At 42.8% G+C, this 15,235-nt stretch overlaps 1 protein-coding gene across 12 annotated transcripts in view; it reads left to right on the top strand.

Moving 5' to 3' along the window:
• Nucleotides 1-15,235, top strand: part of LOC123758848 (protein PRRC2C) — an 80,175-nt gene that overhangs the window by 12,895 nt on the left and 52,045 nt on the right. For 11 of the 12 annotated variants that reach the window (XR_011230115.1, XR_011230114.1, XR_011230113.1 and 8 more), the window contains exons 6-10: nt 1,634-1,729; nt 3,980-4,137; nt 4,515-4,747; nt 7,264-9,740; nt 12,934-13,438. Coding sequence is in view for 7 of the 12 variants with exons in the window: in XM_069334675.1 (XP_069190776.1) it covers nt 1,634-1,729; nt 3,980-4,137; nt 4,515-4,747; nt 7,264-9,740; nt 12,934-13,438 (3,469 nt within the window). In the remaining 5 variants the exon portion in view is untranslated. The remainder of the gene's footprint in view (nt 1-1,633; nt 1,730-3,979; nt 4,138-4,514; nt 4,748-7,263; nt 9,741-12,933; nt 13,439-15,235) is intronic. The other variant, XM_069334673.1, reaches the window with a different exon arrangement.

Below are 15,235 nucleotides of genomic sequence, written 5' to 3'. Positions count from 1 at the left end.
ATTTGATAATACTGTATCTTTGTGGCAACTCCTGCCTGACAGTGCGGGGTGGTGGAGACCAGCGCGGGTCTGTTTACTGTGTCAGTACCTCAAGTTTGCCAGACTTTCTTGCTCAGTTGCAGCCAAAATGTGCAGCCAGGCTATAAACACAAGTGCTGGCCAGGGGTTAAGGGGGTGGGGGACAAGTGATATTAAAAACTAATAAGTGTAAAGAAACACTGGTATAGTTTGCCTCTAAAAAATATTTTACTTTTGGAGGTCAGTTGGTCCCTATATTTTGTAGCCATTACTTGACCTAGACTACAAGTGACCTCAAAGGAGGTAGTAAAGTACATGCCAAACATTACACACCAATATCACTTATCACACTCAAAAATCTGTGAAGATCATTAACAAGCGAGATCACAAAACACAAGGAATCAGTCTACATAATCATGGACAACATGGATTATGAACTGGGTGCTCCTACCATTAACATTTTTTGGAGATGGAGCCTAGATGCTGGTGTTACCCCTGACATACTAAAACAGCAGAGATAACACCACTCCATAAAGGAGGGAATAAAGCCAAGGCAAAAAATTGTAAACAAGTAACACTAACGTCGCACAGAAATACTTTGAAAGAGTGCCAAGATGCAAGATCACAAACACATGGAATAGCATCTACATAACCCTGGGTAACTTGGGTTCAGAACTGGTGGGATCTAACATGTCTTGGGCTGATATCCTGGTCAGTGTTCCTATTCCAGTCAGTATTGTGTAGCTCTTGGTTTGGTTTTGCATCCTGGGCTCGCTTCATATTTCAAATTCTTTGCTCTCTTCCTTGGTAAATCTTGGTTCCCCTCTTCTTTTAGCTACCTTAGCTACAGGGAGCCCGCAGAAAACCAGTGTTGAATGTAATGACGCCTCGTTCTGGTTGGGCCTCGGTGGCTCCTTGGTTCCTCCCATCCTATTAGTGATTTAGTTGGTGGTCTTAGACTTTGGACTGACTATTGTTGACATAGGAGCCAGCAGTTCCCAGGATGCTGCCAGCTGAAGGGGGATAGCTGTAACTAGGGGGAATTTGGACTGTACTGGGTGGATCATTTACAGATCTGCTGCTTCATTCTGCTTACTTTCTGTTGTTTCCTATGGTGAGGGTGATCGTAAAGTCTTCTGCTCTGTGCACCTCTGTGAGTGGGCCAGATTTAGGTGCTGGTCTCTGGTTGGCCATTAAGAACTCTTAGGATTGATTTTTGGAGCTATCTCTGCATCTAGCTACAGGGAACCACCAAGGCCCAACTAGAAAGAGTCATTTCATTACATTCAATGTTTTTTTTTTCTCAAGTTTTAGTTACTTCCATTACAGCTATATAGAGCTGTTACAACCATATTAACATCTTGGGTAAACAAAATGTGTAATAATGAAAGTTTTCATACAAAGGTGATCACAGTAGCATAGGAAATCAGCAAAGAACAATTGCACTTTGAGGGATAAAATAGAAAGATGGTACACATCCCATTGAAATTGAAACAAAATGGATATCACTTTACTCGTATACCTTTTTAAGCTTGTAGATACTTTAAACATTTGCTTCTAGTTCAGACTCTCTTAATTGGCTGCACACACTTATTTCTTGATATTCCTTCTGCAGCCGAGGGCAGCTGGATCCAGGGTGGGGGTCGTGGGGTGGTGCAGCTGCCGCAGGATGAGCGCTTGCCCAACCCACAGACTACAACTACATTTAATGGTTAGATAGTTTTGTTTACAAATAGTTTTTGAAAATGATTATGAATAATAACGAAAATGGTAATAATAATTGTTATTCAATTACAGCATTATTTACCCATTACGTATTTTGACGGGGGGAAAAAGGGTGAGCATGTAGTGAAAGGTCATAGATATTGAAAAATAACACTTGTTTTCTTATATCATTCACACTATAGCTATACAGTAGCATAAATAATAATAATTGTTAACAGTAAAGAATAAGAATTTCCTAGGTTCATTAAGTAAAATGCAGTACAGACATTATAGATTACAAAGTGTTTTCTGCACTGACCTCTCAGTAGGTTCCTGGTGCACTTGCCTCTAGTACCTCAGTGTTACCAGGCCTACTGAACACCAGCATCAGAATCTGGCGTAGGCAGGGAAGCGTGGGGAATTGGGGAGTAACCCAAAACAGGAAAATGCCCAAAAACATCTTTAGCCCCCCCCCCCCCAAAACAAACAAACACAAACAAACAAACTAATATTGGACTGGCTGGCTGCTCCATTTTTGAGTGTAAAGGGTGTGTGTGTGTGTGTATTTACCTTACCTAGCTGTACTTATCTAATTTTGCTTGTGGGGGTTGAGCTTCAGATTTTGGGGCCCACCTTTCAACCATCAATCTGGTGTACAGATTCCTGAACCTATTGGGCTCTATCATTTCTGTATTTGATACTTTGTATGGAGTCTGCCTTCACCACATCACTGTCTAATGCATTCCATTTAACAACTACTGACACTGAAAACGTTTCCTTTAAATTTTTTACTGCTCATTTGAGTACAGGCAGTTCCCTAATTATGACAATTATGTTCAGAGACTGTGTTTGTCAAGCATTTGTAGGAACGTGGATTGAGTTTTTCCATAAATCTATGCGGCAGATTCGTTCCTAGACCATTTAAAAATCCCCACAAAACCAATATTTTGGGGACATGTAATATAAAAAAAACACATTATTTACCTTGATTGTTATTCTGCTTGTCAAAGTTAGCTGTTTTTGAAGAGTGGAGTGATATAATTACATGAATTAATAAAGGAAATTTCATGTGCATTGTATTGGTGGTCTGCCATTTTGTAATTGGCCTCGGGTAAACCTCCCCACCCGCCTCCTATCTCCAGCCCAGGGCCCCACCCCACCAACACAGTAAACACAATCAAATCATGCGAGTGTGGGTCATTGAGGACTTTAGGCCACTGGGTATCTGAAATGTATCTCCAAACCATTCTCCTGTTTAGATAGTACCTATTGTGATGATCGTCAATAGTCATAATTTGTACGTTCTTAGCTTTTAGATAGTTGTATATTGACTAGTAAGGAATTCTTTTAAAATAAGTGAAGCTAAAATACCAACTTAAATATTCCTAGGCCTAGTATAGCGCACACATGTACTATATTAGGCCTTGAGTGATAAGGTGTTGGATATGAGAGGGCCATACTTGCAAACACAATGAGTTCACGTGATCTTGAGGTACTTGATGTTCTTCCTTCAGGGTTTTGAATGCACACAACATGCCCCAGTCCACACACACACTGTTCTCATTAAACGTAATCTTGTATACAGCTGAATGGGTTATGTGAGATCGTCAGCATCCTTTTGATGTGAAAGTGTTAATCCTCGTGTGTTAGCGTGACAGCATCGTAACCGACAACCTTGTGACCACATTACTGTTGACCCGAGTTGACCTGGCCCTTGGTTAGTGCCTGAATGAGGTGTGAACTCCCATTGTTTATTGCCGACTGTACGGTAACGCATCAACTGTTGCGTTCTGCTCTATTGTTATATTAGTGGTTTAGGTCACATTCCCTTTCTTGCCTTTTTCTGTCTGACCCATATCCACTCATCACTGCCTGTCTTCTCAATGCTGTACATTGCTTCTTGGTGTCAGGAGCTGCTACCTGGTGATACACTGTGTAATGACTTGTTTACCATTGTCAGAATTTTTAAATCCAGATTTGTGGTTTTGCTTTACCTGTTCTTTCTAGGCATATTTTTTCATTTTGGGGTGGGTCTTTAATCCCCATGTTCCTCTTGCCTCAATGAGTATGCTAAATTCTGTTCCTAGTGTTCAATAGTCCTGTGTAAGTTCCAGAGGCCTGGTAGCATTTTGTGTGTATTGGTACAAGAGCTCCGTAGAACCTAAAGAGGAGTAGAGTACCTATTTGGGCATTTGTTTATTCAGTGCTTGGTTCTTTACTAAAGAATGTCTTAACATGTTTCATTTTCTATGTATAGGAGAGGTGCATCCCCCAAATCGTTCTGGGGGTATGGGACCAAGAGGAACACCACCTGGTGGGTCAGCAATGGTGCCAGGAGGTCCCATTGGTCCCATGGGACCAGTCCCATCTCATGGATCCCAATCTCATCAATTCAGGGGAGTCGCACCTCCCTATGTAAGTACAGTACAATGTAGTATATTGTTTCCATGGCTTACTTTTTATAATTCAAATTTAAGAGTCCTTATTCTTAGTATGGATAACACAGTTTTTATACTTTATGGGGATTTTATGGGATTTATGGGATTTTTTCCCCACAATGGGTGTTGGATCACTTCTTATTGTATAAATGAGTGTAATCATTGCAACATTCTAAAAATGTAGGATTAGCATCGCCTAGATAGAATTTTTTAAAATGTTGCTAAAATGTTCTGTTTACAAGTATATGGTAGCATACTCATAGAATGCAAATGAAGTACAGTTATGTAGTTAATCATTTGATCTTGTCCCCATTCCTATTTGTCATTTCATGTGATACTTAATTTCTTTTACAGATGGTGCGTAGTAACTTCCCAGGAGGTTTTCCACCAAATTATCCTGGTCATCCAAGACCCCCTTTTGTACGTGACCAGCGTTACAGAGGGGGCGGTGCCCCTCCCACGGGCTCTACTGATGAAGATATTGTTTTGCCTCCTCCTATTATTAAGAAGGAAGCTTTAGAGGGGTTTGAGGATGATCCTTGTGTGGCTGAGGACTGGGCCACTAGTGCTGGAGAAGTAGATTATAAGTAAGTTATATTTTTCCAAGTCGTAGAGGTAAGATTGTACGATTTTCCGACCACCTTTGCTTGCAGAGGTAATCCAGAAATCACATGGATGCCAGAGCAGTGGCACACATTCCTGGGTCAACCTACGGAGGTATGGCTCCACTATAGCCTCCTCAAGACAGGTGTTCAAGATCGTAATCTTCGATCATGCAGATTCCTTCTTGTACTGCAGAGGTATTGATATAGGTCCTCAAATTTTTGTGTTCTCCAGTACCCTACCACTTCAGACAGGGCATATTACTAAGAAATGTCTGAAGATGAGATTTCATGGGGGCAACTTAACATTATTTAACTATATTACATCAATTGCGAATCTTTACTTTAACAAGCGTTTCACAGTAAAACTAGCAAAATCACTCTGCAGGAAATTCTCCCATAGAACTAGTGCAAGTGAATCTGTCTGGACCCAATTGACACTCGTGAATGAAGCCTAGCTTTAGCGACTCGTAACCACTGTACTGCGCCACTATCAAATATGACAAGTCCCCGGAACACAGAAAAAATAACCCCACTCCCCCCTCCTCTTTCCTTGTATTGTTAAAATACCTTCCATGAACACACCACAAACATAAGAAACAATATAAACAAGCACTTTGGCTGCAGTGAAGTGGAGAAGATGACCGATAACATCATGGCTGGGTGTTTGTCCGTGCAGGAAATGCTCAGAGTTGTTCGCGCAGGCAATTCAACTCTCAAGAGTTGCCACAAATACTTTTGCATCCTATTTTTCTCTGCATTTTCATTGTTTCCTTATTTTTTTAGTTTATCTAATGTCCATGTATGTAATTGATAATATTTCAACCCATTCTCTTGTTTAGATAGTAGTTTTTGTAACTTTGTGCACCATAGAAGAACAATTGCCATTCTAGGCAATTAGCTAGTAGAACTTTGTACTATTCACTTTATAGTCTGAAAAACGTGATTAAATATTCCTAGGTCTAGTATAGCGCACACATGTACTATATTAGGCCTTAGATATCATGAATTAGGCCTAGGAAGGTTAGGTTAGTTTAGTTTAGTTTGTCTTGTCTTTGCAACACAAGTTGAAAATGGTTTTCCGGTTTGTCCAACTCAATAGTGCTAATTTTTACTTTCTAATTTTGTTCAACATCGGTATATATACTATGGTCCTCATCATTACTATAAGTACTGTACTACCAAAACAGAAGGATGGACTGCAATATTTACAAAGTAGAATGTTGATAATGTTCCAAATTGCCTTGGACCCCTCCCTCACCCCAGAATCCTCTGAGGATCTGTTAACCAGCTGACAACTTGCCACACCCATGGATCAACTTCCTATGCCAGTGGAATGCCCATCAAGGATGAGGGGAAATTAGAATGGACAGAAGAAAGTGAACGTCAAGATAATGTACTCAAAACAGATGGGATCACAAATAAAACAGGTGAACTTGGAGAAAGGTTACAAGAAGAAAACCCAGACATAATAACACCACTCAACGAAACAAAATTAACTAAAATTATAACAAATGCAGTGTTTCTGCAGGACTTTTCCCTGGACTTTGTGGTAAGGAAAGAGAGGGAAGGAAGAGGTGAAGGAGTGGAAGCTCTGTTGATAAGAATGGAGTTTTGAGAAATGGTTACTTCGGGCTGTGAAGGTTCAGTTACAACATAAGACACCGTGGCAATTTGGAGGACAATAAATAATACACAATCCCCTCAGAATAACAGAAGACCCAGGCAGTAATATGATAGAAACATGGCTACCGTTAATATACTGTAATAGAGAGTAGTTTCTGTTGCTTTCCGAAACACCCAGATTACTAATCATGGGAGACTTCAACCATGGGAAGATAGACTGAAAACACATACCGAAACAGAACTGAGTAAAGTTTGTACAAGACATGATGGATTTCATCACACCAAATGTCAGGAAGCAGTAAAGATGCTTTCCTGGCCCAAAAGAAAAAATGGAAAGCAAAAAGAGGGAACCATGGTTTAATCGGGCCTGTAAGGAAGGCAGGCAATTAAATACAAAGGCATGGAGAAGGGCCAGGAAAAATTACCGTCGTGTGAGAAGAGCAGAGCGCACACAATGTGAAAATGACGTCTCAAATGAAGCGAAGACTGATTAAAAAATGCTCAACATCACATTACGAGGGAAAACGGTGAAAGAACAGGTGCCGAACAAATATTAGGTAATTTTCTTTTGCAAACAGATTGGTAGATGATTGGAACAAGCTAAGTGAGAAGGAGGTGGAGGTTAAAACCGTCAGTAGTTACAAACTGTTATACGAGTACTTGGAAGATGGGACACGAGTGTAGCTCTCGTCCTGTAATTACACTTAAACAATCACACACACATTAAGTTCGATTTGTTAGTTGGACAAATATATTCTTTTAAGAGTTAAAATTTGTATTGTAATTTATATTTAGTTTTGCTGGTGAATAGAAGTAATTAATGATAATTCCAGATCTGTGCCTCTGTTTTAATTGAATATTTTTCATGTTTACAGCCAAAAGTTGAACTTCAGTGAAGATGAAGGAGCTGCAGAAGAGGAGAGCAGCAAACAGAAAAACTTAGATTGGAAGTCAGATAGGCGTGAAAGGTGGGAGAAAGAGCGAATACGTGATGGCAGAGAAAGTGATGAAAGGCACGAGGAGCCTTTAGTGTCACGGGACCGTGAGCAGCCTCTAGCGACACGGGATCGTGAGCAGCCTCTGGCGACACGGGATCGTGAGCAGCCTCTAGCGTCACGGGACCGTGAGCAGCCTCTATTATTGCGGGACCGTGAACAGCCTCTAGCGTCACGGGACCGTGAGCAGCCTCTATTATTGCGGGACCGTGAGCAGCCTCTAGTGTCACGGGACCGTGAGCAGCCTCTATTATTGCGGGAACGTGAGCAGGCACTATCATCTCGGGACCGAGATCAGCCTCTAGTATCACGGGACCGTGAGCAGCCTCTATTATTGCGGGACCGTGAGCAGGCACTATTGTCACGGGACCGTGAGCAGGCATTAGTATTAAGAGACCGTGATCAGCCACTAGCATCCCGGGATCGTGAGCAGCCACTAGCATCTCGGGACCGTGAGCAGCCACTAGCATCTCGGGACCGTGAGCAGCCACTAGCATCCCGGGACCGTGAGCAGCCACTAGCATCTCGGGACCGTGAGCAGCCACTAGCATCTCGGGACCGTGAGCAGCCACTAGTATCCCGGGACCGTGAGCAGCCACTAGCATCTCGGGACCGTGAGCAGCCACTGGCATCTCGGGACCGTGAGCAGCCACTGGCATCTCGGGACCGTGAGCAAGCACTATCATCCCGGGACCGTGAGCAAGCACTGGTATCTCGGGACCGTGAACAGCCACTACCATCCCGGGACCGTGAGCAGCCACCACCGTCTCGGGACCGTGAGCAACCACCATCGTCCCGGGACCGTGAACAGCCACTGTTGTCACGGGACCTTGAGCAGCCACCATCGTCACGGGACCGAGAGCAGCCACCATCGTCCCGGGACCGCGAGCAGCCACCATCGTCCCGGGACCGCGAGCAGCCACCATCGTCCCGGGACCGCGAGCAGCCACCATCGTCCCGGGACCGTGAGCAGCCATCATCGTCCCGGGACCGCGAGCAGCCACCATCGTCCCGGGATCGCGAGCAGCCACCATCGTCCCGGGACCGCGAGCAGCCACCATCGTCCCGGGACCGCGAGCAGCCACCATCGTCCCGGGACCGCGAGCAGCCACCATCGTCTCGGGACCGCGAGCTGCCACCATCGTCTCGGGACCGCGAGCTGCCACCATCGTCTCGGGATCGCGAGCAGCCACCATTGTCCCGGGACCGTGAGCAGCCACCATCGTCCCGGGACCGTGAGCAGCCTCCATTGTCCCGGGACCGTGAGCAGCCACTATCGTCCCGGGACCGTGAGCAGGCACAAGTGTCACGGGATCGTGAGCAAGCACTAGTATCCCGGGACCGTGAGCAGCAACTAGTATCCCGGGACCGTGAGCAGGAGAGAGAGCAAGGTTTGAGAGAGAGGGCCCACCAGGGTCCTCGAGATCGTGAGAGTAGAAGAGAAGTTGGGGAAGACCGTCGTGTTCAGGATAATCGTCGTTATTCTCCTGGTGAATCGGGTAGATGGCAACAGCAAAGAAATTATGATTATCCAAGAGGAGGTCCATCTAGAGACTATGGTGGTCTCCAGGGATCTGGAATGAGGGGTGGTCCACCCCACCTTGGGCCTTCTTATCTCCCTTCACATGCACCTTCTCATAATTCAAGTACGCCTGGACTTGTGCCCTCACATCCTCCCTCTGTAAATCCTGTCCACCCTCCAACACACACTACCTCTCATCCTGTGCATGCACCTTCACACTCCCCAGCACCACTTCCCCGTGAAGAGGAAGAGATGTGGCGTGAAAAACGGGCTACTGGGGATGAAGTGCAGGTTGCTCTTGAGCGGGCACGCCTACGCCACGAAGAGGAAGAAAAGCGTTATGAAGAAAAAAAGAGGTACGAGCAGACCAAGAGTGTTGGAAAGAAACACAAGGACTCGTGGGATGCTCGTGCTGATTTTATTGATGAAAGGGAAAGGGAAGAGACTGATCCTGTTATTGGGTGCTCGCGTGGCAATAGTGAAACAAGGGATGATAAAGCTTTGAGTCGTGATGGTGGACGTGATTATCGGCAGTACCAAGACAGGCGGGATAATTACAGGGAAAGTTACCGGGATCACTCGAGGGATCAGTTTGAACGACCGTATGACAGACGTGATGGGGCACGAGAACAACAACCTGTGTTTTCATCACAGTTCAAGAGTAAGTTGCCCCCCAGGTTCCAAAAACAGCAGCAGCAGCAAGAGATGATGCGTGGTGGGCAGCCTTTCCGTGGGCCTAATGCCCAGCCACCACCATCGTTTGAACCTCGCTTTGGTGCTTCTGGAAGCTTTGGTACAACGCCTGCTGGTCGCTTTATGGGGCACGACACTGATGGTAAGTTAAACAAAAAATGTTTTACTTTTATTATTCATCCATGGTGGTGTATTTAGTATTATGGATTTCCCTTTTTTTCTGCAGCCTCATCTTAGACAATACTGTATCTCCATAGTATGAAGCTTCTTATTGAGATTAAATAGTGTAGTTTCTGGTGTGTATTTAAAGCAATGTTGCAACATTTGAATGAGCACTTTGATAATGAAGTGATTATGAACAGTGGAATGTCTGGGACATATTGTGACAGAATAAACCCCTTCATGAACCATAGAGAATATTGAGTCAGCTTGACCAGGGCTTCCTCAAGTCACTGGAATGACATGTCGCTACCCGTTTATGATTCCGAGGATCAAAGTTCCCCAGGCCCGGTCTCTGACCAGGCCTCCTGGTTGCTAGTCTGATCAACCAGGCCGCAACTGATCGATGTGGCTACTCATAGCCTTACATAAAAATCACAGCCTGGTTGATCAGGTATCCTTTGAAGGTTCTTGTCGAGTTCTTTCTTGAACAATGTGAGAAGTCAGTCAGTTTTGTCCCCGTATGTGTAGAGAAAGATTGTTGAAAAGTCTTGGGTCTTTGATGTTGATAGTTCTCTCAGCTTGCCTATTGCACCTCATCTTTTCAGTGGGGCTGTTTTACACATTCTGGCATGCCTTCTGGTTTCATGTTGTGTTATTTGTATGTGTTCATTTAAAAACAGTTCTTCAAATATTTTACAAGTGTAAATTCTTCTCTCTCCTACCTGTGATCTAGGGAATACAGAATTAAAATATTTAGGTAGTTCCAAGAATTTTATGTTTTATTGAGTGGATTCTAGCAGACAAAGATCTTTGCATGCTTTCCAAGTCTGCAATTTCTCTAGCTTTGAATTGGGCTGTTAATGCGCAACAATATTCCTCTCTAGAGAGCACTAATGTCTTAAAAAGTATCATCATGTGTGGCATCTCTTGTTTGGAAGTTTTTTTTGTTATTCAACCTGTTATTTTTTTTAGTTATCAATTGACAGGCAATGTTTTTATCTTCTTTAACCCTTAAACCGCGCATATTGGGGGCCGGAAGCGAAAAATATTTGAATTATGTAAAAAAAAAAATTTAAAAATGTTCAACAAATCTCCAACTTACTGGCTTCAGCATCGTGAAATTTTCATCAAAATATTTTCAGAAATTGATTTTAGATGAATTGTTTAATAATAATGAGCATTTGGTTGATAGGGAGAACAGCTCCAGGAAAGTGCGAAAGTGTTAAATTAACTGGAACTGAGGGATAATGCAGTAATATAGAGATGCAAACACTTGTCCGACGCACAAAGAAGAATTGTAGTAAGAAGTGTTCACAAAGTGGATTTGAAGCTGGTGCCTTTATAGCATTGCTGAGTAAAACTGTCATATGGCATTATGCCATATGACAGTTGTAGGTATAGGGAATGATTCAAAACATCTGTGGGTACATAGGGGTTTCAACCTGTGACTCGGGACTTCAGTAAACAGAAGGCATCATGAAACCAATCGTTTGTATCCTTCCTGGCTTTGGCAGCCTAAGTACTTCCAGAGTGATCAAGGCTGGCACATACAGCAGCAGCTCACAGTACAGTTGTACAGGTTGGGGCCACAGCACCACTTAACACTTTCGCGCTATCTGGATGCGCCGGCGCGTTCGGTTTCGTCTAACGTAAACGCATAGTGGACATAAAGTTAGGTCAACTTTTAAAATATTTGTATAAAATTCAATTTTTATCCGATTTACTTTGGGTTTGTTTCAAACTGCGCGCTATGAGGCTCTCTTTCTCACCACTAGGCTGCATGGTACAATAAGTTCATGAAAGGTGTGGATAACTTCGATCAAATGGTATTTTGTCCCAAACGGGTTGCAGGTGGGTGACTTTAGCCGTTTATACTGGTAATTCTTCCCCCATATCATGTATTATATGCATATGTCTGTTTAGGGAATTTTATTCCGATCAATATACAACCAAAAATAACTGTGTGCAACAAGTATAATCTTGACAAACATAACAAAAGTAAAAATATTTTGTGTGTGTTTGACGCTCACTGATATGTTCCAGCGTTGTTTTATATTTGTCGCTATTCTAACTTACGCTTTGTTGATATTTTTTACCTATGGGCACATAGAACATTCTATTGCGAACACATTGACATAAAAATGAATGACGTACATAGAAAATTAATGTCATGAGAGTGAAATAAGTATAAACTTTCAAAGCGCCGTGCGTCGTCCCGTCACCGATACCGGGTAACAATTTCACCACTTCCCACACTCTTGCGGGCGGGCTGCATCATTATTCTACGCTTATATTCATATCACCGTGTTGGGAATTTCATTGCGAGTCCATTGATACCAAAATTAACGCTGTAGAACAAGTGTGGAGGTGATTACAATCCCAAGAGTAAAAACATTTTGTTGCTGATGGGCGCTCACGGCGAGTCATCTACGTAGTTATTTATTTGGTGCTGGTATCCCTATATGTTTCGTGACTTATTTTACTAATGTTCTTCTATAGAATTTTATTGCGAACACGTTGGTACCAAAATGAAATACGTAGCATGAGAACTAAGGTCAGAAGAGTAAAAAGAGTATACACATTTTTGTTTTTACGCTTAAGCGATAAAAACGCAGCGCGCACATTCGGTTGGCTGAGTGACCTTTGCGGAGAGCGCGAAAGTGTTAATAATAATAATAATTAATAATAATAATAATAATAATAATAATAATAATGAATAAAAAAACAATTGTTTTGCAATGATCCTGACTATAAACTATGTATAAGGTTTAGATATCAGTGACGACAACACTAGTTATGATGTTGACAGCAGGATGCGGACATTGGCTGTACATGGCTGAGGCTTCATGCATCTACGCATCGTACAATGTGACCTCGTGTTTCTTTAGAAAATATTCTTGTGGAAAGTGTTTCATGTTCATGATTTAGTGCCAGGAATCTGATAATAGCAGTGTTCTGACTAGACATGGCAATGTGTTCTTGAAAATATTTATAATGTTGTTTGTGTAGATTTATTTGCTATATACATCATACAAGAACCATTGATACTTAACCTGTTATAATAAATGTGTAGAGATTGTTAATTTTGGATTTTATTACTATTTTTATTTCTATGTACGTGTAGTCAGTCACTTGCTGGTGGGTGATTTAACAAATTGCTTTTGTAATTTCAGGTGTCAAAGAGAGACGCTTGAGAACCGACAGTGATACCTCGGGAGAAATTGAGGAGCGACCTGCTAGTGTCCCCTCGGTTGAACGCCATCGTGATGATAGGGACGATCGTTCTGATCAAAGGGAATATCGATATGATCGTTCCGAGCGAGTAGAGCGGCAGGAGAGGGTGGAGCATCCCGAGAGGGTGGAGCGGCCCGAGAGGGCGGAGTGGCCCGAAAGGGCGGAGCGGCCCGAAAGGGCGGAGCGGCCCGAGAGGGTGGAACGGCCCGATAGGGTGGAACGGCCCGATAGGGTGGAGCGGCCCGATAGGGTGGAGCGGCCCGAGAGGGTGGAGCGGCCCGAGAGGGTGGAGCGGCCCGAGAGGGTGGAGCGACCCGAGAGGGTTGAGAGAGTGGAGCGGCCCGACAGAGTGGAGCGAACAGATAGAGTTGAAAAGCCAGAACGCCCAGAACGAATTGATTCACGGGGCCGTGAAGACTTGTACGACAGATCGGATAGAGATGGGTAAGTTTTTGTGATTTAATGATATAATAAGACACAGTATTGTTTTATACAGTATTTGGAGTATCCTACATGTGTGATAAATTTATGTAGTTTCTAGGATAGCCACAGATTTTTACAGGAGATGTTTGGGTTGACTGCAATTATCTGGACCTAAAAAAGGCCTTTGACAAAGTCCAACACAAGAGGTTGTTCTGGAAACTGGAACATACTGGGGGAGTGACAGTGAGGCTTCTAATATGGATGCAAAATTTTTCAAACTGACAGAAAAATGAGGGCATTGATCAGAAGCAATGTATCAGGGAGAAATGTTACTAGTGAAGTACCACACAGGGTTCAGTTCTAACAGCAGCAGCAATGTTCGTTGTCTTTATAAAGGATCTTCCAGAAGGAATACAAATTATATGAACATGTTTGCTGATAATGCCAAGATACTAAGGAAGATAAGAAACTTTCATGATTGTCATGCTCTTCAAGAAGACAGGAACATACATAAAAAATGGAATTTAGTATGAATAAATGCCACATTATGGAATGTGTATTAGGAGGAAATAGCCACACACAACCTACAAATTTTGACAGCTTTTAAAGATCTAGGGAGAGTTCTTGATAGAAAACTGTTGTCTGGAGAGCACATGAAGAACATTGTGCAAAGAGCCTATGCTATGCTTTTTAACTTGATAATTGTTTTAAGTATGTGGATGGTGAAATATTAACCCTTCACAAATCATAGGGCACAAATCATACATGCATGATTTTGGTCTGCCTGGAGAGGTGCTTATATATATTGGCATCTCGACTTACGACTGCCCCTACTTGAGAATTTTTCGTGTTACAACCCCAGTTCGTCAAAAAATGTGACTCGACTTACGACCGTTGACTCGACTAGCGACTTTGTTGATAAATGTATGGGTCGACTGAGTGCATGGTTCCTGGTGGCACGGGCGACCCTGCCTTAGTTTACCAGAGCCGCTTGCTTAGTGATGATTGTGCTTGTTAAAAATTTGTTTTTGTGCCTTTCTGTGTTTTGAGCATAACAGTAATTATTATATATCATGCCATGGGTCCCAAGAAAGTCAGTGGTAAGGTTCAACCTAAGAAAACACATGTGAGGATGACTAGAGGAAAAACAAGAGAGCATTCATAGTGAATGAATGTGATGTCTCACTTCAGTGTTAAAACGTAGGGAAAAAAGTGTCTTTAGACAGATTCTTAGTAAGACAAGCAAGCAGTGAGCCACAACCAGGTTCTAGTGTTATGCAGGCAAAACGTATGAGAGAGAGTACCCTAGAGAAGTCATCACTGCCTGATGTTATAATGGAAGGGGACTCCCCTTCCAAACAATAACACCTCTCCTCCTCCCCCCCTCCTCACTGTCATCCATACACCAACAGGAGTCCTCTATAAAAGTAAGATATACGTACTGTATTGTAGCTAGCACAAAAAGAGTGGTATTCGGTATAAAATGTATTTTTAAGTTAATATTTTTGGGGATGTGTAACAGATTATTCAATTTACATTATTTCTTATTGTAAAATTCATTTCGAGTTACGAATTTTCGAGTTATGACCCGTCTCTGGAAACGGATTAAATTCGTAAGTGGAGGTATATGATTTTGGTGTATGTGTATGATTTAGAGATTTAAAATAGTCCTACACATACGTGTCTCGTATTTGCTTCCTCAGACCTCCAGTAAAGATAGGGACCATTTTTGGCAACATCACCATCTGGTGTCTGAACATATACCCAATATTATTGCCAGATTTTCTTGCAACTTAAAAATTAAATAAAATGCTGGAG

Source organism: Procambarus clarkii, chromosome 31, assembly GCF_040958095.1.
Source record: "Procambarus clarkii isolate CNS0578487 chromosome 31, FALCON_Pclarkii_2.0, whole genome shotgun sequence".
In the NCBI taxonomy this organism is placed as follows: Eukaryota; Metazoa; Arthropoda; class Malacostraca; order Decapoda; family Cambaridae; genus Procambarus; species Procambarus clarkii.
The sequence above is the reverse complement of the archived record's forward strand: the minus strand, read 5'-3'. Positions and strand labels throughout refer to the sequence as shown.